We start from the raw sequence: 26,983 nt of genomic DNA on the forward strand, positions 1-26,983 counted from the left end.
AGAGCTATATGAAGTAGTTCAAGAGTGCTGGAGATAATACGAACTCATTGGCTGTTCAGTGGAATGGATGACTACAAAGAAGCGTGCCTTCACTGCGACCCACTAAGGTGATAACCAAAGTTGATAAGGAGTCGACCTTTACCACATTTTCTCTTCTAACAGAAAGTCATGGCTTTTTTTTTTTTTTTTTTTTTTTTTTTTGGGACAGGAACTGCAGGCTTGAAGACGGTCGCCGTAAACCCCGCGGCTAGCGGGAAAACCACGCCGTCGGCGTCACGCTTAAGTCACCATGTAGCTAAGGACGGCCTCCGCCGCGGGGATTCGAACCAAGGCCTCCACCGGGGAGGTCCAAGGCCCTACCATTCACGCCACCTCGGTCGGTGGTGAAAGTCATGGCTTTTGGTAACCAAAAAAATGCCGATTTGACTTTTCTTGGTTATCTTGCATAGCAACATGTGTAAATATTTGCCAGTGAGCTAGGCCGGATCCTCGGCATCAAAAAAAAGAAAAAAAACATGTGCAAATATTATTCTATGTAGGTACACACCTATGCAAATCAGTTGTCCTTTTTTTTTGTTCTGAAAACCAGCCGTACTTGTATATATCTTTCTTCATATACCTGCGTAGAAATCAAGATGCGCCCAAAGAAGACTTCATTAATAATATAAGGGATAAATACACTAAAAAGTCCTATAATTCGTCACAAAAGTACGATTGAGTAATTTGATTTTAAAAAATTACAATCCTCACCTCAAATTTATCACAGAAATGCAATCTAGTTATAAAATTTTCAAAAAGTGGAATCAAGCCTTAAAACTTAGGACAAAAGTTGAATCAAATCCTAAAAATTTCTAAAAACAATGCAATCAACTAAAGAACTTGATTGGATCAATTTGACAAATTTAGAACTTGATTGTACTCTTTAAAGTTTGAGAACCTAGTTGCATTTTCATGAGAAGTTTTGGACTTACTTGCATATTTTTAAAATTTTGAGACTAAATTGCATTTTCATAATAAGTTTAGATGCTTTCAAAACACCTAATTAGTGGAAATATGGTCAGAGATGGGGAAGAGGCATCATTTCATTGGATATTCCCTTCGTGAGGTGCACTTGATGAATTGAAAATAGTTTTTTTATAAGCAAAGATGACGCTAGGGCAAAATCATGTGACTAAAATAACAATTTCCAAAGTCTAAAAATGGAATGCATAGGTGCATAACCATGCTTGAAAATATTGCAGCCCAATACAAAAGATAAAATTAATAATTAGAAAGCTTACGTAGTGATCTGATAAGCATGCGTGGTGCACGCCAGGGAAGTCGTTGACTCTAAGTACTACATATGACTTTTGGGCGATTGCGAAGCGTGACGTCTCCGTCCACGCGAAGATATGTTATGATTTCTTGAAGAGAATGGCAAAATTATTCCCAATAATTGCTGCACAATTGCTGTCTTTGATGGTGCAAAGTCGTGCTCTAGGAAAACATGATAGTTATTGCCGCCGATCAATTAGTCTGCTGAGACGCTAGAGGACGCCCGTGATGGATCTAAAGATTCCAGGAGGATGCATGCGTGCTCACAGGAGAAATGTAAAAAAAAAAAAATCTTAAATTTATCATATAATTTAATTCTAACCCTTTTGACAATTTGACAATATGGTCATTTTGACAAGAGCTTGCCGATGTAGCACCTTAATCAGCGTTAACTATCTTATATGACATGATTGTTACTATTTTTATAAGTTTCTATATATTTTATGAATTTATTTCCTTTTCTTTCTGACGATAGGTAGGAAGGGAAAAAAGAATGATTTTTGATCAAAATTAGTTCAAATGATTATATTGACAAATTGTCCAAAAATTTTGGATTGAATTAGTCAAATTACAACTTTAGGACTCAATTGATTGTCGTATAATAGATTTAGAACTTTTTAAATAATTATTTTTGTCATTAGAGAAGGACAAAGATGAATAACAATGATGATGTGATTTGGAATTCCAATCATCTTCCTCAAAAAGTGAGAGATCTCAAGTTCGATCCTATCATCATCGATTTCTCATGATCACCCGTACAAGTATTAACTATATGACTTTGTAATCAAGTGATGCTATTGGGATCGAGGGAATGCGACACTCAATTCAAATTAGTTAGTTGATAGTTGACACCACAGATTTTGATGTTGGTGGCCGTAAATTGTTCACATTAGCAATTTGGACCTAGAGCCCTACAAAATCTATTATAACCCAAGAGACTCTAGGTATGTTGGCAATACATAGTTAATTTGAAAATGAAAGAAAACATTATAAGCTTTGGTTCACTATGCAATGCTATCTTTTGATATTTAATTCATGAAATGTGATTCTTGAACCATTCCTAATCATTCAATATAGTCTTTTTTTGTTTGATGAAAGTTGACACATATCCCTAAACTATCAATAGATGTGCAATCGGGTTCATGAACTTCCAATTTATATGTTGTAGTCCCTCAACTTTCCATGTCAAAGTTAATTCAGTCTTTTGTGATTTTTATGAGTGATAACTACACTATTTCCTAGATTTTAGAATATCTTTCCATTTATTCTATTTGTCTAAATCAACACAAAAATATGCTATCCTTTTTTTTTTTATTATGTAGTTAAATATACTGTAGTTATGACGTAAGAGTAGAATCTCATTTAGAGTTGTATCAAGTTGAACTACTACTATTTTAAGTTCGATGATTTTCATAAGGATATTATTATTATATAAATCTAAATCTAGTTCCTGATTTTTTTTTTTAGATAAATGATTTTCTTCACTGGTATCATGTTCTACAAGGGCTAAGGTTCAAGGTGGTTTGCTCTTTTTACTAGTAGGAAGAAATGTTAAGATCTCTATTATCGTATCGTTTATATTATAGAACAAAAGCAAGTGAAATTGTATCTTAAACTTAAATTTAGCGAAATTTTCATTTTGTTCCTTTTTACTCTATCTAAATAAATTTCAATTTCGTTCATTTCATATTATGTCTTCTCGTCGCATTTCATTGTGGCATATCAAATCGACCGCGATACCCGATCACTACTAGAAGATTATATAATATATACATTATTTGCGTTGATATCTATTATTTGATTAGAGCCATTGTAGAGTCGACAAACATGTACACATCTACGTTCTTAGTCATCTCTCTACATATTCAAACAAACTTAAAAGATCGTTTCAATTTCAAACTTTTTCTCAATATTCATGACAAGTCCATGTTATATATTACGATGTCATAATATTATATAAGGGGATAAAAATGGTTACTCAAAAGTAAATCAAGCCTCTAACAAAGTGCCTATGCCAAGAAAAATTTAATATGCTTAAGATTCTAAATTCTCGGTAGATTTAGAGAGATGAATATAAAATTCTTTCCAAAATGCGAAAGATTTAACTTACCAAAATGAGAATGACTTAAAATTAAGTTCGGAAAGTATTACAAATTAAAAAAGTTTAAGATCGAAACATCTTTTTGTTTTATTTATTTATTTTAACTAAATAAAGAGAAAGTGCCGTAATGTTGCTACCAATGGCGAGTTTTTGTTTTGAGATTGTATTTTCTTTTGATAAATAAAACAAAAGTGTTAATACTAAGATGAGCATTTCAAACCTTTGATTACTTCGTCCCAAAAAAAAAAAAAAAAAAAAAAAACCTTCTATTACCGTAAAAATTAAATAAAAAAAACGACAGAAATGTCAAACTTGTCTCCTCTCACGTGCTCTTTTAACAATTTTTTTTTTTTTTTTGGGATTTTTACGCACTTAAATCATTTTATATTGCAAGTCATGCCTAGTTTAAAAAATATTGGAAAAGAAGAGGGAAACGAAAAGAAAGAAAAGGTACATCTCTACTTACACTTCTTTTCCAAATGCAATGAAGACTCTCGGTTGCACCTACCCTCCCGACCCCTCAAAAGCAGCAAACTATTTTTGACAGTTGACACGTCAACGATACAATATTTCAAAAACTAGGATTAAAAACTAAAATCATATTTTATTTGACACTTCATGAGCATCCCAACTAAAGCAGAGAGGCTCATTTAGACAATTTTCTCAATTTTTGAAAATACAAACGAATAATAAAATCTCAAATCATTCTTATACAAAAGAAAAAATCGAATCACAAAATCGCTCGACTATATAAACACAAAATCAAAATTAGAGATAATTTAAAAATCGAGAAGTGACATTAATTTTCAAAGATACCCACAAATCACTTTTGGTAGATCTTTTTAAGACCCGTCTTTATGATAAATAAAAATCGCATGTCCCATCAGAATAAAAAGGGGAAAGCTTTTATCTTAATGAGCACGACTCTTTATAAGGAGAAAATTTATCAAGAGGGATTCGAATTCGATTTATAAGGAGAAAATGACATTTTATTATTGCCAAAATTACCAAAAAAAAAAAAAAAAAAAGAATGGAAAAGGAAAGCAAACAAAAAAGAAAAAGCACAGCCGAATTTATAGCGCAACCAATCAAAGACACGGCTCTCCTTTTTCCCGATTCGTGGATTGGTTATGGTAAAAACCGCCACGTAAACGGAGCCTGCCTTAGTCCCCACTCCAACACCGTAACCTACAATCAACGGCCTCAGGTCCATGTTCCCCGCCAATCCGACGGCCGCTTTTCGCCAAATCTGTGGGTCAAAATCAACGGTCGCCCCACCTCCACTTGTCCTCCCACCGTTTTTTTCTCTCTGCACTCCTCGTTTTCGTCGACATCCGGGGTGCCGAAGCATATTCGATTTCCGACCCTCCTTTTGTGTTCGGGCAGATCACGCTTCGCCGCTGTTGCTGTCGACGCGCGAGAGAGACTCCTCCGATCGTCTGCTTCTCCCGGGTGATATTTTCCGAGCGGAAAGGTTGGACCTTTTTTGTTGCGTTTGTAAGAGGAGATAAGGGAGGAAAATGGGTAGCTCATGGAAGCTGGCGGATCACCCGAAGCTGCCCAAGGGGAAGACCATCGCCATGGTTGTCCTGGACGGGTGGGGCGAGGCCAAGCCCGACCAGTACAACTGCATCCACATCGCCGAGACCCCCACCATGGACTCGCTCAAGGAGGTGCGTTTTCCGCGAGCTGGGTTCTCCGTGTGTCCTTATTGCTTGGGGGAATGGGCGGCCAATGTCGGATCTGGGGTTTTAGCTGGTTTGGTTTCGATGGGTTTTTCTGGGGTTTTCCGGTTGATCGGAGTCGAGCGGTGGGGATTGTTTGATTGCTGGTGATGGACTGTTGAGTGGGTTGGAGACTGATCTGGATATCATTAAGGCTTTGGCTTGGTTGCCGATGCTAATCCCTTGATGGGGATGTTAATTATTGATTTGGGCTCTTTTTCTTTTGTTTGGTGATCTGATGAGTCCGTGTCTGTTTCCTATTTTGGACCCGCCTTATTGCCAAATGAACAATTTTTGATCTTGCTAGCGTTATCTTTATATGCCGGGTACAACTTTGAAGAACTCAATAGCCTCCTTAAGGTTTACCCGGCTCGTACGGAAGCAAAATATTGCTCCTGATGTTTGTTTAGTTATCGCCAGATCAGATTGCTTGGATGCTCCATTAGCCCTTGCTTGTCAATCTTCTTTGGTAACATATGCTGAATGAGAAGTTACATTTTTCATGTTAAAGGGTGCCCCTGAGAAATGGAGATTGGTCAGGGCTCATGGAACTGCAGTGGGTCTCCCAACGGAGGATGACATGGGTAACAGTGAGGTTGGTCACAATGCTCTTGGCGCTGGCCGCATCTTTGCTCAAGGGTGAGCTTCTTCTGCTGGGTTTCAGCATACTTTATGCTTCTTTTATTATTGGAATCACTTGTGCCCTTATCCTTATCTATATGATGCCGCCAAGTGCTTAGAAGGTGAGAAATTGTAACATCTCTCTTTCCAAATGTAGTGCAAAGCTTGTCGACCTTGCTCTTGCTTCCGGAAAGATTTATGATGGAGAAGGTTTCACCTACATTAAGGATAGTTTTGAGACTGGTACCTTACATTTGATTGGTCTCCTGAGTGACGGCGGAGTCCATTCTAGGCTTGATCAAGTGCAGGTCTCCTCTCTAAACCCGTCTATTGGATCTTCTGTGCGTTTAGCTTATTTTTGCAGCTGTAATGATTAGCCCTTTGCTCTGTGGTGCAGTTGCTGGTAAAAGGATCTGCTGAGCGTGGTGCCAAAAGAATCCGTGTCCATATTCTTACAGATGGACGTGATGTTTTGGATGGTTCAAGCGTGGGCTTTGTAGAAACTCTTGAAAATGACCTTGCGGAATTAAGAGCTAAAGGTGTTGATGCACAAATTGCATCTGGTGGAGGTCGTATGTATGTCACTATGGACCGGTATGAGGTATGTGATCATGCCAGTGTCGGTTGTGGTTTTAAGTGTTTGTGAGCTTTTCTGATTGTTGATTGGGTATCAATTAGCACATTTTACTGGTGTTGTTGATGAAAAAAAATTCAACTCTTCGAAGAAGCAGTTAAATACGATACATGTATGAGGTCGTTTACACAAGATGGTTGGAGGAACCTTGCATCTGTTAATTGTTATTTTTCTTCTATTATTGCTGTAATAACCGGTTAGTTAGGACTTTCTCTGGCCAAATCTAGCTGGTTATGCTGAAAGTTGTAGGAACTTGGTCAGATCCCAATTTCTGTTAATATCATTTGTTTGAGTTATGTTTCTGCTTCCTTATGGATTTCGGATTCTTGACCTGTTTGGTAGCCTGTCTTTAAATGATAACATCTTACGCCATGCCCATCAATCTGTTTGAATTCACGTGTGTGCTTCACTAGCTAAGAGTGACAGATTTGTATTCTGTATGTACTGCAGTCCTTATCTTCGAATGTGTGAACTGTACCTAGGACGGTTAATATCTTATGAGCATCTTCCATGGATTGGTGACTGGCAGGCTAATAGATTAATAAAAACATATAAAAATATGCAAATAGTCTCAGCATTGTCTGTGATTTTAAGCCTCAGTTTAAATGAAGCTCAGTTTAATAAAGCTTTGATCGAGTTGCTGGAGCCATTTCGTTGATTGTTGTTCTTTATTGATTTATTCTTTGCCTATGTGACGTTGATTACTTAATCTGTTAGATAAATTAATAGAAAGAATGTAATTAAATTCCTATCAGGTGCATACCATATGAAGTCCCTCCTTGATACTACATCTCGTCGAGCTGCCATTGAAGAATATTCCTGTTGAATTGTTTTCATACCACAATATTAGGAGCTTCTTGCAATTCTCTCTATATTTGCATTTCATCAGTTGAATTATTGACCACATGATAAATTATTATGAAACTTGTGCAGAACGATTGGGAAGTTGTAAAAAGAGGATGGGATGCACAAGTTCTTGGCGAAGCTCCTTACAAGTTTACAAATGCTGTTGAAGCTGTGAAGAAGCTAAGGCAGGAACCCAAGGCCAATGACCAATATTTGCCTCCATTTGTCATTGTTGATGACAATGGAAAAGCAGTGGGCCCAATAGTGGATGGTGACGCTGTTGTGACATTTAATTTCCGAGCTGACCGGATGGTTATGATTGCAAAGTCACTCGAATATGAAGATTTTGACAAATTTGATCGTGTTAGAGTCCCTAAAATTCGTTATGCTGGAATGCTTCAGTACGATGGTGAATTGCAGCTTCCAAGCCATTACCTTGTCTCTCCTCCAGAGATAGACAGAACATCTGGTGAATATCTTGTGCATAATGGCGTACGGACATTTGCCTGCAGGTGAGTCTGCCGCATTACCTTTTTTCACTTTAACTGTGTTGAATGTGCATTTACAAGTTGTAAATTTTTTAAATTGGTTGTGCTCTTCATTAATTTACGTCTATTATATTGCTCTTTTACTTGTTGAGCATTTTGTATTGCATAACTCATTGAAATGTTTTAAGAGTAGTTGAGTCACGTTTCAGCTTCTCATGTCTACTGGTTTTCTTAGATGCTGCATTTTCTTTAACCTGGCTTTGGTTTAAACATTTTCGTGTGTTTATATACTGATATTCTTTTGTTCTTCATCTGAATAGCGAGACTGTCAAATTTGGTCACGTCACATTTTTCTGGAATGGAAATCGCTCTGGCTATTTTAATCCTAAAATGGAAGAGTATGTGGAAATTCCTAGTGACAGTGGAATTACATTCAATGTCCAACCAAAAATGAAGGCAATCGAAATTGCTGAGAAAGCTAGGGATGCCATCCTTAGCGGTAAATTTGACCAGGTGATACTGTGTTGTATATGACAGCTTCCCATTACTTATCATAGTGAAAATAGAAGAAGAAACAGCCTTACACGTGAGGCTTTGACTTTTGATCCTATCCTATGATTTGATTGTTATAATTGCATTTGCAACTGAAGGTACGAGTTAATCTTCCCAATAGTGACATGGTGGGGCATACAGGAGACATTGAGGCGACAATTGTGGCATGCAAAGCTGCTGATGAGGCAGTGAAGGTATGATGTCCTAGAGTTTCTTACTTCTTAGTCCAAGTGTCTGTTTTGTTTCTAGTGTTCATTCAGGGACATTCTTTTAAGCTTGTCTTGCCATGAAGAGATTGGCTAAAGCCTGTTTAGGTCTGAGACAGTATATTTGTGTTGAGCACACAAAGTTTGGAGAAGAGGATCTTCGTTGAAGTGTGGTTTCTAGGACAAGTAAATGAGCCTCTTTTTGCACATACGATCACAGAGAGACTGAATGGGGGTACCTTCTGTAACTGCAGATGATCCTTGATGCGATAGAGCAAGTGGGAGGAATATATGTCGTCACTGCAGATCATGGAAATGCTGAAGATATGGTTAAGAGAAACAAGAAGGGTGAGCCGGCACTCGACAAGAGTGGAAACATTCAGATACTCACTTCCCACACTCTTGAGCCAGTAAGTTCATTGTTGTTCTTTTTGTCGCGTCTTTTTTGTGGAAAACACGACGACATATATTACAAACTCTGGCCATTGCATTAGTAATCTCCAATGTTGAATTTCATTCACCGCCGGTGCTGGTTATTGGCAGCATTATTGAAATCTTCTTTTGTACTTGTTTCGTAGGTGCCTGTTGCCATCGGAGGCCCAGGCTTGGCACCTGGAGTTAGGTTCCGCAGCGACGTACCCAGTGGAGGGCTCGCGAATGTTGCTGCTACTGTGATGAATCTTCATGGGTTTGAGGCTCCTAGCGATTACGAGACGACCCTCATAGAAGTGGTCGATTGATAATTAGGCTAACTCTATTAAAGTCTTGACGGTTTGGCGTTGAGTGCCAGGCGATGAGCGTGCTTTGGACCATATAATTGTTTAAATAAGCTCGATCTGAGCTTGCTTCCCTGGATTTATTGAGCTATGGGATCAGCCAAGTTTTGTTGGTTACAGACTGAACAGCAATTTGCAGTCAGGCAAATTGTTGGAATATTGCTGAATATCTGATTACTGTTCTTCATACTCTATAAAGCAGGTTGTCGAAGTGTTTCCTACTTGAGAGTGTTTTTTGTTCAAGGGAAATAAGAAAGTATTTCACTCTTTGTGACAGATCTTGACGTGTGCTAAATTATGTCATTTATTTCATAGTTGAGAATGCATTCATTTATTTGGGAAAAATGCATGGAAAAAAATATCTCAATTAGACAACTTTCGAAAAGATTTGAGAGTCTGTACCCTTATGCGAGGCAACAATGCACCAATAATTAAATCCAGTTCATAATCAATTTTTCCTCAAAAACTAAATCAATCAAAATTGACTTAACCTCAATAGTAATCAACAATATATAATGCCAAATGATAAGAAAACAAAATCAACAATAATATCAGGAATTTAATGTGGAAACCTTCTATTGATCACTAAGAATAGTAAGATATATAAAGTATTCTTTTTTAGTCACATATTAGAGGTTTAAAATCAACATTGCAATCACATTTCCTCACCACGAAGGTGGATTAATATAAACAGAACAAGAACATCCTAACTGTAATTAGAGAATTCGAAAAGATTCTCCATGAACGAAATCAATCAGCTCATAACTCTCGATTTCATGAAGAATATACTCAAATTTGAGCTAATTTCGTTAATATTGGCCTTGACAAAATCTCAACCCTCTTCCTCTCTTCTTCACGCGCACTCTTGGGTAACTTTCTCTCCCTCTATTTCTCTCTCTTTTCGCTCTCGAGCTTGGGCACGCGGCACACGCGAAGCCACTCTCACCTTTCCCTCTTTTTGCCTTTTGACTTTTTTGGCTCATTTTTTTCCTTTTATTTAATGTTAGTTGGGCCTCACAAGAAGCAGACCCAACTAACAAATCTACTCCTCTACCTCGTGTGGGAAGATTTATCATACTTGCTTTGCTTCTACAAGAGTTAAGTTTCACCGTAAGTAAGACTTTGGTCATCATGTTAGATCTGTTGTTGTTAGTGTGGACTTTCTCAAGTAGAAAGAGATTCTCTTTTAATTTTTTTTCAGATCCAATGATACTTCTCATTAACATATTTTGTTAAGATAAATCTATCACAATATATAACATACTTTTCTTATTTCAAGCCCAACTCTTATAGTAATTTTTGCATCCACAGGAGTTCTTTACATCCTTTGGTGATAACGATATATTTACATTAATCATAGACAAAGTAATATATTTTTGCAATCTTGATTGTCATGAAACAGCTCTACCTATAAAGATCATAATGTGAACCGATGTGAATTTTAGAGAATCAACATCAAGCTTTGCAATTAATAACACAAGCATAATTTAGAAATGCTTCTAAGATATCTCAAAATCTATTTAATAGTAGTCTAATGCTCTTTACCTGGATTTGAGAGAAATCTTCTCACAACACTAACTGTAGGAGCAATATTAGATCTTATACAAATTATCGCATCATTAGATTACCTACATTCGATGCATAAAGAATTTTCAAGATCTCTTCACTCTCTTTCTCACTTGTAAGACACTAATTACTACTTAACTTGAAATGATCTGCAAGTGGAGTACATACTGGTTTACATGTACTCACATTGAATCTTTCAATAACCTTTCAATATACTTCTCTTAAGATATCTAAGTTAATTGTTCTTTCTGTCACAAGTAATTCTCATATGAATGATTTGCTTGGTCGAGCATAGGTTTTTCATTGTAAAAGTTTTACTTAACTAATTTTTAAGCTCTTGATTTTCTTAATATCATGCTTAACAATCAACTTGTAAAGTTATTGCTCTAATTATTACATTATTAATGATTTTCTAGTTCAAGAACCGCTCATAACTACTATTTATGACTAACATCATGGTAGCTAAAAAATAATTAAATGAATAACACTAGAAAAATCATACCCAATAATACCCAACTAATGTTACGCTAATTATTACATTACTAATCATTTTTGACATGATAAATAACCACAACAAAGAGTGCATTCACAATAAATGTGAGAATATTCACTTCCATAATCTCATCATCGTATTCTATTTTATTTGTCAATAATTCAAGATTTAATCTCATTAGAGATGATAAATCTTTCGCCTATAAATTCAATGGGACAAATTACACCTACCCTGAATTAGATCGATGATTAACGATTCAATCGTTGTCAAAAAAGCCGAAAACGATGACGTGGCACCCACCCGTTCGAAAATTCAAAACCCCCAAACGGACAGACAGGGCAGGAAGAGGAGGAGGCAAAGCACGTGCCAACTCATCTCCCTCCTCTCGACAAAATTCAAATTCCTCGCCGACGCCGACCACCACTTTCTCTCTCTCTCCCGCTCAACGTTCCAAAAACACCAACCGCCCATTTCTAGAGAGAGAAACAAGAGAGAGAAGAGAGAGAGAGAGAGAGAGAGAGCGATCGGAGATCGGAGATCGGCGGCGGCGATGGAGAAGTACGAGAAGCTGGAGAAGGTCGGGGAGGGGACGTACGGCAAGGTGTACAAGGCCAAGGACAAGGCGACGGGGCAGCTCGTGGCCCTCAAGAAGACGCGCCTCGAGATGGACGAGGAGGGCGTCCCCCCCACCGCCCTCCGCGAGGTCTCCCTCCTCCAGCTCCTCTCCCAGTCCCTCTACGTCGTCCGCCTCCTCTCCGTCGAGCACGTCGACGGCGGCTCCAAGCGCAAGGCGGCCGCGGCCGCGGCGGCGGAGGGCGCCGGCGCCGGCGAGGGCCACGGCGGTGCCGTCGGCGGGGGGAAGCCGATGCTGTACCTGGTGTTCGAGTACCTGGACACCGATCTCAAGAAGTTCATCGACTCGCACCGCAAGGGGCCAAACCCTAGGCCCGTCCCCGCGGCGACCGTGCAGAACTTCCTCTACCAGCTCCTCAAGGGCGTCGCCCACTGCCACAGCCACGGCGTGCTCCACCGCGATCTCAAGCCCCAGAACCTGCTCGTCGACAAGGAGAAGGGGATCCTGAAGATCGCCGACCTCGGGCTCGGCCGCGCCTTCACCGTCCCGCTCAAGAGTTACACGCATGAGGTCTTTTGCTTTTCTGGCGATCCTCTTATGGCGTTCGGAGGGCGAGAGTGCTGCTGATTTCGACTCATGATTTTGTGTATCTCCGGTGCAGGTCGTCACTCTCTGGTACAGAGCGCCTGAGGTGTTGCTGGGATCCGCTCACTATTCGATCGGCGTGGACATGTGGTCTGTCGGGTGTATCTTTGGTAACTATCTCTATCGAATCTGTTGCCGGAAGTGGTTGATGTCTCTTGTTCTTCTCTTGCTCCATTTTCTGAAAGCCTTTTGCATCGACCATGTTAGATCTCTGGCTTGCTTCTGCTGAAATCACGTTCTTCTCCAGTGTGGAATTCGAATATTGTTCGTTCGGATGTTGTAGACAACGTTTTTAGGACCGCATTTATAGGTTGTTGATGTTGAGGTGTAGGTCTTGGGTTTCCGTAGGTATTGAGTTCTTCTTCGTGTTCTTTGATTTCAGATTTGTCATGAGAATGTAGAGTCCATAAGATAGGCTGGAGACTGTGTTGATTGGTAGATCATCTTATTTTTAGCATAGTTGACGAAAAAGAGTTGCACGCTGAATGGAAATTAGAGACACGACACGCTTCCTCACATGCTCTGCTTCAATTGACTGTGCTTCCATTCCTTTGCTTTCAATCATTTTTAGTCAAGAGATGCTTGTTCCAGTGAGCAACAAGTCCTGGCTTTCTCTGTTCCTTCTGTTTAATGCTGTGATTAGTTTTGGATACATGTCCTTGCTTTGGTCAATTTTAATCTACGTTTTGATTTCCTTCAGCATGTAGGAAGTATGTTTCTTGTCTTTTGCTTGTCCTAACTCTAGATGTCTGAATTCATCACAGCTGAGATGGTGAGAAGGCAAGCCTTATTTCCTGGGGACTCTGAGTTTCAGCAACTGCTTCACATATTCAGGTGATTTGTTTCATTAAATCTGAAGGCCTTAGTAGTACTTATGAATCCTTGGTTCGCTGAGAATAACACACCCTAGTCTATTTGCTAGGCTACGATGTGAATTGAATAGTAATTTACAACAGTATCTCACTTTCAGTTGTTCTATTTGGTGTGCATTTTCTCCACTCTAATGATAAGGGACAATCCCAAGTTGTTGCACCTCGTGTGTCTAAAGTTACATTGATGAATTTTAGTAATTCTGCTAAGATTTATTTGGATATTTGCGACTGAAGGCTATTGGGAACCCCAACTGAGAAGCAATGGCCAGGAGTTACCACTTTGAGGGATTGGCATGTTTATCCACAATGGGAACCTCAAAACTTGGCAAGAGCAGTTCCATCCCTTGGACCAGATGGGGTGGACCTTCTGTCGGTTAGTATTTGTACCCTTGTTGACATTTGAATGTCTGGTAAATATACACGCGAGAAGAAGATTTGGCTTGAATTGTACCCTTTCTGTCCAATACTGTTTTCGTCCATTGACCCATGGTCATTGTTATAAGGTTTCATCATAAGAGTTGGAGGCTAGCAAAACAAATGATGCAGGGGTGGAATTGTGCAATAAGTATGGGATCTTAGTTGATCCAGGGATTATTTTAGTTGTGCCATAATTTGTCTTGATTCTTGGCTTAATGTGAGAATCGATTCTCTATAATGAAGTGAAAGCCCTCAAATTCCAATTGCTAGGAAGTATGAAGTATAGAAAAAAAGTCTGAAGTCGGCTTCTGGCAAATAAGAGGGCTAAGGATTGGAACTATAGGTTGTGTTGATGGTTACAAATAACGTATGTGGAAAGATATTACTTCTGATTTGAGTATCTGAGCTTTTCGTAGTCTCAATCATGCATGTCAGTAACCAACATTGGATGCTCTTTGGCAAATAATGGCCTTACTCTCATGGCGTGTTGTTTTCTACATTCTGTAAACTCTCAATCGTTATTGTTGACTGATGCAGAAAATGCTCAAATATGATCCTGCCGAAAGGATCTCGGCTAAAGCAGCACTTGATCATCCCTTTTTTGACAGTCTCGACAAGTCTCAGTTCTGATAATGCCTCGGATATATGGCTGAGTGTTCGCTGGACGGCCTCTTATGTTCTGATGTGGTCCTTGTATTTACCTTAAAAGTTACTTTCACTGCTTAAAGGGTGCTTCTGTTTGCTAGGCGCTCGACGCAGCCGAGTGTCATCATCTCGGTGATGAAGTATCATGTAACCAATATCAATGAATCTATTATTTGTCCTTTCAAAAGCGATGGCTATGTTCCCCAGGAATTTCAATGTCTCCGTCTTTGTTTTTAATATCACAGCATGGTTCTCCATTGTTTAATCAGGCGTCAATGGTGAATGTTCATTGCTATAAATAGTCCCCAAAAAAAAAAAAGAAAAGAAAAAGAAAAGGGACTCTTTCGGTTCCCCGAGCAATTGTGATAAGGATTGTGGCTATTTTGTTGGATGCACTTTATCTCCACTAGAGATTATTGTGGCCTCTCGTGACAAAGTGAAGCCACGGCCATGTGCAAGTTGGGCAAACAGGGGACACAGGAGAATGTTTCTTCCCCTTCACGTGCCAGATCTGAAACATCGACTCCATTCAGCTCCACGCTATTAATAACAATCCAATATTCTCTCTCTCTCTCTCTCTCTCTCTCTCTCTCTAAACCCGCCATCCTTGCTCTCTGGCCAAGTCTTTTCTTGTATGATTCTTGATTCATCTGAATCCGATCACAAATGAATTCCCGAGGAACGAAGGAGATTAGCATGGATGCTGTCCTGGCAGAAGTTGGAGGTTTGATAGAGAGATTGTTGGAACGAAGGAACAAGAAAGGAAAACACATTCAGCTGGTCGAGCCCGAAATTCGTCGGCTTTGCATCGTCGCCAAGCAAGTCTTTCTTGCGCAGCCTAATCTCCTCGAATTAGAAGCCCCCATCAACATCTGTGGTAATCCTACGTTCTTTCCTTCCAATCTTTTTGTTTGATTGCAGCCAGGGTATGCATAATGTGTTAAGGTCGAATAAATGATCATGGGGATTATGGGCTTTTCTTTGTTTGTGATCACGCGTTTTCGCTCACCAGATACGAGTCATTGAGACTGAATCGGATGAAAGATCATGTTGGGTTGTGCCATGTTTTTTTTTTTTTGGTAAAGTTGGGTTGTGCCATGTTCAGAGACATCTTAATCAGAAAATGGCTAATAAGTTTTGAGTCGACAAAAAGAAGAAGCAAGAGTGGAAGGATCTCGAGTAGAAGAATAAATGAACCCCATTTGGTTGGATTGGCCCTATCAAACCTCGGTGCTTATAAATTTTCCAAGTTTTATCCTTTGAAATAATGCATTTCGTTTCGAAAACCCTAATAAGTGACATTGTTTCATTCGAGCCTCGTGTTGCAGAAAAAGCTGCGGAACAGCAAAATTTTCTGCAGTATCTTAGCCATTTCTCTGACTTTATGAACCTCAATCTTGGGAAACAAGATAACATTTCTGGATGCAGTTCAGAGCATCGTTATTGTATCTATCAGAAAACACGTTTTTCCCAAAAACTTAAAAAGTAAGAGGATATGGCCTAAATATACATATAAGGTACCTCCTAACAAGGTATGCTAGATGTGTTGAAGAAATTTTACAAGTACTTGTTTGCCAGAATGACAAGAACGTAAGTACTAGAGTGGTGTCGGGGGATACTAGATTGTTTGAACGGAAGCTAGTTCTGCTGATGTTCATGCCGGTCAGTACAATGAACATGGAAATATGCATACAACCAAGCGAACCCTTGAGGGCAAGGGCTTCGGTTCTGCTTCTTTCTGGTGTCGATCCTCTTATGACGGCTCACATAGTATGGACTGTCTGATAGCTCGAATCATCTTGCATCGATTTCTTGGCTTTAGTTTATAAAATGACTTCATAAATGATTTTGTTCTCTTAAATTTCCAGGTGACATACATGGACAATACCCAGACCTACTGAGAATATTCGAAAGCGGTGGTTTCCCACCAGATTCAAACTACTTGTTCCTCGGAGACTACGTCGACAGAGGGAAGCAAAGCATAGAGACCATCTGCCTCCTCCTTGCCTACAAAATAAAGTTCCCGGAGAACTTCTTTCTCCTCCGAGGGAACCATGAGTGTGCCTCCATTAACCGGATCTATGGCTTCTATGACGAGTGCAAGCGTCGCTTCAGCGTCCGTCTGTGGAAGATCTTCACGGATTGCTTCAATTGCTTGCCAGTGGCAGCAGTGATTGATGACAAGATCATTTGCATGCACGGTGGACTCTCGCCGGAGCTTGTGAACTTAGATCAGATCAGGGTTCTGGAGAGGCCCATGGATGTGCCGGACCAGGGGCTATTGTGTGACCTACTTTGGGCGGATCCTGACAGAGAGATCAAAGGGTGGGGCGAGAATGACAGGGGCGTTTCCTACACTTTCGGTGCTGACAAAGTGGCAGAGTTCCTAAGGAAACACGACCTCGATCTAATATGTCGTGCTCACCAGGTCATTTTCTGTTTTCCTATGCATTGAAATTCTTTCTGTTCAATCAACTTGTGTTCACATGAAAGTGTTTTTTTTTTTTTTCTTTTCTCAATTTCAGTATATCTGAGTGTGTTGCAGATTCTGTCTTGTAAGAGCTTGTCATATACATAAAACTCATTCCGGTTTTGGTATGCCGTAGTACCAAAAACAAAAGAAATACGTGAGAACAGCACATTCCATGGGAGAGTACTATTGTACATGAGATTTTTTGAGCAAACAAACAGTTATCTCTGTCAAATTCGATCAAAACAAGGGAATGCATTGGTAATACCCGTCAGTTGTCAATGAATCGTTTGCTCTAAGGAGATGATGTTACTAACATTTTGGCTGAAATATTTTTTGCAGGTGGTTGAAGATGGTTACGAATTCTTTGCAGACCGACAGCTGGTTACCATATTTTCAGCTCCTAATTACTGTGGGGAATTCGACAATGCTGGGGCACTAATGAACGTGGATCCGAGTTTGCTATGCTCGTTTCAGATTGTCAGGCCATGGGGTTGAGGAGGAGTGACAACTAACGAGCAGAGGACATTCAAAACTCATGGACTGATTAATTATTCCTAAGCTTCCTGTCATTTCCAAATAGGAATGAATGCACAGGGGGCAAAAATTTGTGACTAGTGACACTGATGGCTTTAAAGAAGGTTGAGCTTAAGCTCATTTCAGGTTTGTGTTTATAGCGGAATTTAGCAGATCATTCAAATACTAATGGTGTAAATCTAGAGTTGAATCTTGCAAGGTGGTGTGAGTGATGTCTTCTGCAACTTCATGTACATCCATAAGAAATGACAATGAGGCCAGGTAGACAATGGTTTGATTGTGTAAATGCCTATCTAGCAGTGTTCTTCGGTGTTTCTGCGATCCTCTGGCAAGGTGGAAATAATAGACATGCGATCGACTCCATAGGATTCACTGAGTGATAATGCGTTTTGGTTTGGATGTGCCGGATTTCATGTTTGAACGACAGAATCTTCCTCTCATACTACACCGTCTGTGCATCAATTTCTTTCCTGGTCTGTTCGATCTGGACTTTCTCATCGGCCAAGTACAGTGTCTGCCATGTTTGCACTTTGTTGAATAAACGCCTTGACTCTGGTCGAACTCATCGATTGCGAATAGTCAAAAGTTAAACACAACGGTTAATTGAGATCAAAGTTTTGTAACTTGATTTCAAAATCCACTCTAACCTCTCGTAAAGGGTACCCAGAAAGAGTTTGTCGGTCGAATAATAGGTATGACACAATACATCTCATGTCATTGATTTTGAAAAAGCCAACGTGTTCATCATGATTAAATTAACAAAGATCATATACCTTCAAGTAGAGCTCTGGTAAGATCACAGTTTAAGGCAGACAGAAATGAGAACCTTAGCGAAGTTGAAAAGAACATAAAAATAAAGCCCAACATAGAACAAGTATCGTCAGAGACAAATGAAAATGACACAAGATCTGATAAATCTGAATTGAATATTGAGATCAACAAAGATCATTGTAAACACGAGCGGCAAATAATGATGGACGTCATACGATTATTGAAAGGACTTGATTTCCACTTTTTGAAAAGAACGAATAAATCAAATTAATTGAAAAGTTTAGGATTCGGCTGCATTACATATACAAGATTTAGGACTTCTGGTACAAAAATAGGGAAAAGAATCTACTCACAAGGTGTCCAGTAGAATGCATTGTTTTCATGAATACAGATAAACATTAACAACAGGGAGAAACGGATCGAAGAAAGCGTCTTAGAAATAGACATCGAGAATCGACAAAGCATATAAATGGACATTATAAAGCATATCAAAGCATTTTATTCTAATTATCGGAGGAAACGAAGAGGAGTTCTTCTCTATATAAAGTCTTACACTTCACTCAAATTATCTGCAACAGAAGAAAAGAAAAGAGAGAAAGAGCTGGCAAGAAAAGAAAAGAACGAACATGGCTATGGCTTTCCTTCATCGATTTGCGCTTGTGCTACTTGGTCTCCTTCTCGTATTCAACTTTGTCCGGGTGATCCAGATACGACCCTGATAAACAAGATTTGCAATGGCAACGTTTATGGAAGTGGTGATCCTTACGCGAGTAGCGTATCGTATGTCCTTGAAGATATGGCAACTGTTACGGCAAACCACCCTGGTTACGATTACTACACCAACTCTCCTTACGCTGAAGCAACAGCCTATGGCCATGCTGTTTGCAATGCAGTGCTTTCGTTCACTGATTGCGGTACTTGCATAAGCTCTGCGAAGAGTCAGATACTCTACAACTGTCCGAATAGCATCGGGGTTCAGATGCAGCTTCAGGACTGTAGGATGAGATATGAAAATTACCCGTTCTCGGAATAAAGAAGAGGACTCAAATACTTTCGTGTCCGGCGTTTTCCTTCAACTTCTTTCTTTTCAATTATCAAAAAGAGCAATGACTATCTATGTTGCGGAGATAGTGAAAGCTTGTTTATGAATAAAATGCTTGGACATTTGTTTTGTTTCAAGTACAGTAAATTTTCAGGATATGTGATGACTCTTGTAACTGTTTCTGTTCAGCTAAATGAAGTACCACGCCCTCTATCTTTTTTTGACTTAAATAATTACTTCGTGTACGCCGTATTGACTATTGCAAAACCGCAAGCTTTTCTTCTCTTAAACATCTCCGCTCCTGCGGGAACGGAGCAGTGGGTAGTTTTGAAAAATCAAGAGAAGGTCCCAGCTACCAGACTGGTACATTTGATCTTCGTTCCTGTATGAACAGACCGGCACCTAGTTTCACTTTCATTTCATTGGTAGCTAAATATAGCGGTCGATTCATGATGTAAATGAGGAGTCAAAACTAGTAAAGTGGTGTGGATAGTGCCTTATGGAACTTCGAAAAAATGAAAGTGAAACTAGGTTGTCGATGGCATGATTGTGAATGCATAGCAATGATACTTCAGTGCTTTTGTGATTCTCCTGTTGAGGTTATCTCGCATCGATTATGGAAGGAGCTGGTGGTCAGTTTATTAATATAAGGAAAAACTTTATACTTTGAGCTAACTTTTGGGTGAGAAAGGCCTGAAATCATCCAATACTAGCATCAAAGCCCACTTGCCAACAAGCCCGATAGTTACAGGTTGTTGCGTCTTAGACACTTGCATTGATGTGTTAGGAGGAGATTGTTTAGCTTGGGATGAGAGATACCCAAAATCATTTGACACCTCCAACAATGAATGGAAGGATTCGCTTGGGGTGAGAGATTACCCAAAATCATCCGACACCTCCAACAATGAATGGAAGGATTCACTAGATGATTAAGTGCTTGGTTTGGATACAACAAATTTTATATTTGAATGATAATCTTCCGCTCAAATTAGGCCGCTTGTGCGCCAATTTCATTATCGATCATGGTTCAATCCAGACTTCGTTATTGGCCAAAGTTCTGGGGACCATGTCACTACCGCGTGCCTGACCTGTTTGCAATTTGTTGAAAGAGTGGCTGGACTTCGGTCAAAGTGCATCAATCGTAAAAGATCGAAAGTTTATGTGAGGGGTGAATGAAATCAAAATTCAATAATTTGATTACAAAATCCAAATCCACAAAAGTTACTCAGATTTCGAAGAAGCAAATACATTTATCTTGATTAAATGAAAAATTACCCACAAAATCATTCAACTTATTATACGGATTCAATACCAAACTTTTCAATGTGGCTTATTTAGTCTTAAACATTTTGGCGGTTTTCGTTGGCAATTATTGACGTGAACGTTGACCATTCTATGTGGCATGGTCGATACTATTGTTGAAATTTTTTTATTCAGAATTTTTTATAGGTTATTTTATTTTATTTTATTTTTTTCTTTCCTTTCGTCTTGTTTTCTTCACTATGGGCTGGTGACCCTTGTTTGTCGTGGTCCTTGCTACAAATGAATACGAAGTAGGAAAGGAAGAAAAGAAATATAATAAATTATAAAAAAAATAATTTTTAAAAAAATTCAAAAAATTGCCCACATTAGTGTTGGCCGTTTCGCATAAGATGACCAATGTTCACATCAAGAGTTCTGGCCAAAATTGGACAAAAGTATTACATTGGCAAATTGATAAAAAATTTAGCACTAAATTGGTCAAATTAAAAAGTTTAGGATTAAATTAACGTTTGTGCAGTAGATTCAGAACTCTTTTTGGTAATTATCCCTGATTAAATTAACAAAGATAGCATATCTTGAAGTCGAGGTGTCGTGATATCAAGTTTATCAACAGTTCAAGACAGAAAAAAAAATAATATGAAAATCTCATCGCATTGTCAGAGATATAAGAAAACGGGGCAAATCGGATGAAACAGAATTGAATATTCTGTTCACCAAAGATCATTGTAAACACGAGCGGCAAATGATGATGGACGTCCAAAGATTTTCGATTTTGTTACGAACAGATCTTTTAGCCAATTCAGACTATATCTGTCCAGTTTTACAATCCATGGCGAAACGGATCGAAGAAAGCATCTTAAAATTGGACATCCACCATCGACAAAGCATACGAATGTATATAATAACCTATTATTCAAATTATCGGAGGAAACAAAGATGAGTGCTTCTCTACGTATAGTCTTACACTTAACTCAAATTATCTGCGAAAAAAGAAAAGAAAAGAGAGAAAGAGTCGGTAAGAAAAGAAAAAAACGAACACGGCTATGGCTTTTGTTCGTCGATTTGCACTCACTCTCCTGGGTTTCCTTCTGGTGTTCGACTTTGTCCAGGGCGCTCTGGACAAGACCCTGGTAAACAAGATTTGCAATGGGAACGTTTATGGAAGCAGCGATCCCTATGCGAATGGCGTACCATATGTCCTTGAGGATCTAGTGACCGTGATGGCGAACCACCCTGCTACGATTACTACACCCGGTCTCCTTATGTTGAAGCAACGGCTTATGGCCATGCTGTTTGCAGTACATTGCTTTCATTTACTGATTGTGGTACTTGCGTAAGCTTTGCGAAGAGTCAGATACTCAGCAACCGCCCGAATAGCATCACGGTTCAGATGCAGCTTCAGGACCGTAGGATGAGATATGAAAATTACCCATTCTCAGAGTAAAGAAGAGCTCTTGAATACTTTTGATCCAGCATCTTCCTCAAACTTTTTTCTTTTTCAATTATCAAAATGAGCAATGACTATCCATCCGTGGGTAGCTGCGTTGATTGAAAGTCTCTCTCATTGCAGAAGTCGAGACTTCAAAACCTGTAGTTGCTAGCGATTTAAGTAGGGGCCCTGGCGGTGGATTGGTGGCCTAATCTCCTCTGAGATATAGGGGCCCGACCCTCAGAAGCCATTCAGGCATGGGGGGTCCATGGTCGAGTTCTCGATTACAAAAAAAATAAAAATGAGCAATGACTATCTCTGTTATAGAGATGGGGAAAGCGTGTTTCTTAATAAAAAGCTTAGACATTTGCTTTGTTTCAAGTAGGGGCAAATTTTTAGGATATCCGATGACTCTTGTACTTGGTTCTGTTCAACTAAATGAAGTACCACACCATCCATTTTTTCCCATTTAATAATTACTTCGTGTTCACCGTATTGACTATCGCAAGACCATAAGCTTTTCTCCCCTTAAATGTTTCCGCCCCTGCAGGAATGCATCCTTGGACAGTTTTGAAAAGTCAAGAGAAGGTCTCGGCGCCATTTACCAATATGATCGGTGTCAAGTGAAAATGTAGCAACGTATGCAATCGAGACCTCCTAGCTACCAGACTGGTACACTAGATCCTAGTTCCTACATGAGTAGACCGGTTCCTAGTTTCACTTTCGTTTCGTTGGTAGCCAAATGTAGCCGTCGATTCACGACGTAAATGTGGAGTTGAAACTTGTGAGGTGGTTTGAAACATGAACATCCAAAAGAAATGAAAGTGAAACTTGGTAGACAATGGCTTGATTGTGTAATGCCTATCTAGCAATGTTACTTCGGTGTTTTTGTGATCTTCTTGTTGAGATTATTCTACATCAATTGTGGAAAGAGCTGGGGTCAGTTTTAAGTGTGAGGAAAAATTTCAATCCTTCAAACTATCTTTCAAGACCACGCAATACTGGTATTAGAGCCTAGATTGTTAGTAAGTTTGGATTCAATAGTCATACGGGAGAGTTATGAGTTATTGTGGCTTCGACCCAAACCCAATGTCTAAGAAGGAGATTGAGGTTGTCTCATAGTGGAAAGGGTTAGTGGTTACTTTATAAATGTAAGGCCCTTTCGAACTAGCTTTCGGGGTGAGAGATACCCAAGACCATCCAACACTTCCGATGATGAAAGGAAACATTAAACTGGTAGTTGATTCCAAAAGGATTCACTAGATGATTAAGCGCTTGGTTTAAATACGACAAATTTCTTATTTGAACAACAGTCTTCCACTCAAATTAGGCCGCTTGTGCGTCAATTTCATTCCCGATCATGGTTCAATCTAGACTTCGTTATTAGCCAAATTTCTGGGGAACTTGTCACTACAGCGTGCCAGCCATGTTTGCAATTTGTTGAAAGAGGGGCTAGACTTTGGCCAAAGTGCATCAATTGTAAATGATCGAAAGTTTATCTTAACGGATGATCCAAATCAAAGGTCAATGATTTGATTACAAAATCCACATCCATCAAAGGTACCCAAAAAGAGTTTATCGATCAAATAATACCTATGACACAATATATCTAATGTCATTGATTTCAAAGAAGCAAATACATTTATCATGATTAAATAGAAAATTACCAAAATAGTTATAAACCTATTGTATGAATCTAGTCCTAAACTTTTTAATTTAAACAATTTATTCTTAAAAAACCTTTTTGCGATTTGCCAATGTAGTACTTCCGATCAATTTTTGCTGGCAATCGGTGATGTGGATGTTGGCATTCCTATGTGGTATGGTCAATAGATGTTGAAATTTTCTTATGCAGATTTTTTTTTTTATAATTTTATATAATATTTTTCTTTTCCTTTTTCTTAAATGTGGGCCAGTGACTCTTGCTAGTTGTGGGTGAGGGCCGCGGCCCTTTGTTGGCCTACCTTGACTGATGAGGGCTTCGCAGCCTAGCTACATATGAATAAAAAAGAAAAAAAGAAAAGAAAAGAAAAAGAAAAAGAAATACAATAAATTATTAAAAAGTAGACAAATTTTAAAAAATTAAAAAAGATTATCCTATTAGTGTGGACCATTCCACATGAGATGCCTAACGTTCACGTCAATGATTTTAAGAAAAAATTAGCGAAAAATGCTATATTTGCAAATTGATAAAAGGTTAGGGATTAAATTGACAAAATTGAAAAGTTTAAAATTGAATTGACATTTGTATAATAGGTTTAAGATTTTTTTCTTAAAATTATCCCTGTTTAAATTAACAAAGATAATATACCTTGAAGTGGAGGTGTGGTAATATCACAGTTCAAGAAGGGAAAGAAAAATGAAAATCTCATCGCATTGGCAAAGGAAATAAAAAGGAAACGCTTAGCAAGGAACATGTATTGTCAGAGACAAAAGAAAACGAGGCAAATCGGATGAATCCAAATTGAATATTGAGATCAACAGAGATCATTGTATACACGAGCGGCAAATGATGATGGACGTCCAAAGATTTTCGATTTTGTTATCAACAGATCTTTTAGCCAATTCAGACCAAGCCATATCTGTCCAGTCTTAGAGTCCATGGCGAAACGGATTGAAGAAGGCATCTCAGAATTGGACATCCACCATCGACAAAGCATATAAATGTATATAATAACCTATTATTCAAATTGTCGGAGGAAACAAAGATGAGTGCTTCTCTATACATAGTCTTACACTCAGCTCAAATTATCTGCGAAACAAGAAAAGTAAAGAGGGAAAGAGTTGGTAACAAAAGAAAAAAAGGAACATGGCTATGGCTTTTGCTCGTCGATTTGCACTCACTCTCCTTGGTCTCCTTCTAGTGTTCAAGTTTGTCCAGGGCGGGCTGGACACGACCATGGTTAACAAGATTTGCAACGGCAACGTTTATGGAAGCAGTGATCCCTATGCTAACAGCGTATCGTATGTCCTTGAGGATCTAGCAACCGTGACAGCGAACCACCCTGGCTACGATTACTACACCCAGTCTCCTTATGTTGAAGCAACAGCTTATGGCCATGCTGTTTGCAGTGCATCGCTCTCATTTACTGATTGTGGTACTTGCGTAAGCTCTGCGAAGAGTCAGATACTCAGTAACTGCCCAAATAGCATCGGGGTTCAAATTCAGCTTCAGGACTGTAGGATGAGATATGAAAATTACCCATTCTCAGAGTAACGAAGAGGTCTCGAATGCTTTTGATCCAGCACTTTCCTTTTAACTTTTTCCTTTTTCAATTATCAAAATGAGCAATGTATATCTCCGTTGTCGAGATAGGAAAGCTTGTTTCAGAATAAAAAGCTTGGACATTTGTTTTATTTCAAGTAAAGCAAGTTTTTAGGATATATGATGACTCTTGTACTTGGTTCTGTTCAACCAAATGAAGCACCGCACCATCTATTTTTCTTTCCTTTAATAATTACTTCGTGCTCACCGTATTGACTAGTGCAAAACCGTAAGCTTTTTTCCCCTTAAACATCTCCGCCCCTGCGGCAATGGAGCACTGGATAGTTTTGAAAAGTCAAGAGAAGGCCTCGGCGCCATTTGCCATTATGATCGTGTCAAGTGGAAATGTGGCAACATATGCAATCGAGACCTCCTAGCTACCGGACTGGTTCACTCGATCCTCGTTCCTATATGAAGAGACCGCTACCTAGTTTCCCTTTCATTTCATTAGTAGCTAAATGTAGCTGTCGGTTCACGATGTAAATGTGGAGTCGAAACTTGCGAGGTGGTGTGAATAATGCCTTATGCAACTTCATGTACATCCAAAAGAAACGAAAGTGAAACTAGGCAGGCAGTGGCTTGATCGTTTAATGACTATCTAGAAATGTTACTTCAGTGTTTCTGTGATCCTCCGATAATGAATGGAAATAATAGACTAGCAATTGACTCCAAAGGATTCACTGGATGATCAGGCACTTGATTCGGATACGATAGATTTCGTGTTTGAACGATGGAGTCTTCCCCTCAAATTGGGCCCCTTGTCTATGCACTTGACCCAAAAAAAAAAAAAAAAAAAAAAAAAAAAAAAAGGCCTCTTGTGCATCAATTTCATTCTCAGTAGTTCAATTTGAGATTTCGTTATCAACCAATTTTTTGGGGAACACATCACTAGCGGGAAAAGTACTAAAAAAGTCATAAATCTATTACATTAATTCAATTTAGTTCTAAACCTTTCAATTAGACTTATTTAATCCTAAAACATTTTATATTCGTACCAATTGACTCGTTCAAGCCAATTTACGCCATAAAGTGCTAACATGGACACTAATCATCTTACGTGGCACGATTAACGTTGACTACATATTTTTATTTAATATTTTTTTGAATTTTTTTGAATTTTCCTCTTTTCCTTTATCTTTGTTTTCCTCTCCTCTCCTTTTCTTTTTCCTTTCCTTCCTTTTGTTTTTCCTTTCTTCCTGCTAAGGTTGTGGGTTGGGGCGAGGACTAATGAGGGCTGGGCAAGGCTGCCTTTTGCTAGATCCAGCGAGGGGAACCTCACCAAAGGTTGACGAGGGTTAGCGAGTGTGAGGACACCCTCACCAGCCTTGCTTGGCCCTTGCCGCAGTGTCTTGTCGCCAAATTTGGCAAGGGGTGGCCTCGTCCAAGTGAGGTTGGCCCTCATCAGAGGGCTTCCTAGTGCCCGCCAACCCTTGCTGGCCCTTGACAAAGGCTGATGAAGGCCGGTCTCTCCTATGGCCGATGAAGAAGCCACAAAATACAGATTGTCGGTCAATAGATGGCAATGGCAAAGAATCTAGTTTGCAACCCTCGAGGTTGGTGCAGTTAGTCGGAATGATGGAGTATTTTCAGCTCAAGAACTAGTAATTATCCGTTCGAATTTTACACTTCACATGCAAAATTCTCTTAGTGAGGGTTACCTACACGGGCCACAAATTTGGACATAAAGGATCCATGGGCTTGCAAGATGTTTCATAAGTCTCTAGATAGTTAG

General features: G+C 39.2%; 5 protein-coding genes across 6 annotated transcripts; all 5 read left to right on the forward strand.

The window, feature by feature from the left end:
- Positions 1-4,735: 4,735 nt before the first annotated feature.
- LOC104433381 (2,3-bisphosphoglycerate-independent phosphoglycerate mutase) lies at positions 4,736-9,536 on the forward strand. Its single transcript, XM_010046107.2, has 9 exons — positions 4,736-5,088; positions 5,651-5,778; positions 5,918-6,068; positions 6,158-6,361; positions 7,328-7,752; positions 8,049-8,241; positions 8,379-8,474; positions 8,741-8,896; positions 9,065-9,536. The coding sequence occupies exons 1-9, from the start codon at positions 4,936-4,938 to the stop codon at positions 9,224-9,226; spliced, it is 1,668 nt and encodes a 555-aa protein (XP_010044409.1). The 5' UTR covers positions 4,736-4,935; the 3' UTR covers positions 9,227-9,536.
- Positions 9,537-11,682: 2,146 nt separating this feature from the next.
- LOC104433373 (cell division control protein 2 homolog C) lies at positions 11,683-14,739 on the forward strand. The gene is made up of 5 exons (XM_010046093.3): positions 11,683-12,465; positions 12,557-12,650; positions 13,305-13,374; positions 13,647-13,785; positions 14,367-14,739. Exons 1-5 carry the CDS (start codon positions 11,872-11,874, stop codon positions 14,457-14,459), a joined length of 990 nt encoding a protein of 329 aa, XP_010044395.2. The 5' UTR covers positions 11,683-11,871; the 3' UTR covers positions 14,460-14,739.
- Positions 14,740-14,902: 163 nt separating this feature from the next.
- LOC104433366 (serine/threonine-protein phosphatase PP1) lies at positions 14,903-17,849 on the forward strand. 2 transcript variants are annotated; one of them, XM_039313141.1, is made up of 3 exons: positions 14,903-15,351; positions 16,343-16,902; positions 17,020-17,125. In XM_039313141.1, exons 1-3 carry the CDS (start codon positions 15,141-15,143, stop codon positions 17,050-17,052), a joined length of 804 nt encoding a protein of 267 aa, XP_039169075.1. In that variant the 5' UTR covers positions 14,903-15,140; the 3' UTR covers positions 17,053-17,125. The 2 variants fall into 2 exon arrangements, with proteins under 2 accessions (XP_039169075.1, XP_010044385.1); XM_010046083.3 differs by lacking the exon at positions 17,020-17,125 and adding an exon at positions 17,287-17,849 and having other exon boundaries at positions 14,912-15,351.
- LOC104454240 (antifungal protein ginkbilobin-like protein) lies at positions 17,571-19,285 on the forward strand. Its single transcript, XM_010069034.2, has 2 exons — positions 17,571-17,607; positions 18,960-19,285. The coding sequence occupies exons 1-2, from the start codon at positions 17,571-17,573 to the stop codon at positions 19,283-19,285; spliced, it is 363 nt and encodes a 120-aa protein (XP_010067336.2).
- A 5,510-nt stretch (positions 19,286-24,795) lies between these two features.
- Positions 24,796-25,203, forward strand: LOC120295468 (antifungal protein ginkbilobin-like protein). Its single transcript, XM_039316657.1, has one exon. It carries the CDS (start codon positions 24,796-24,798, stop codon positions 25,201-25,203), a length of 408 nt encoding a protein of 135 aa, XP_039172591.1.
- The last annotated feature ends 1,780 nt before the right edge of the window (positions 25,204-26,983 follow it).

Source organism: Eucalyptus grandis, chromosome 1 (assembly GCF_016545825.1).
Source record: "Eucalyptus grandis isolate ANBG69807.140 chromosome 1, ASM1654582v1, whole genome shotgun sequence".
In the NCBI taxonomy this organism is placed as follows: domain Eukaryota; kingdom Viridiplantae; phylum Streptophyta; class Magnoliopsida; order Myrtales; family Myrtaceae; genus Eucalyptus; species Eucalyptus grandis.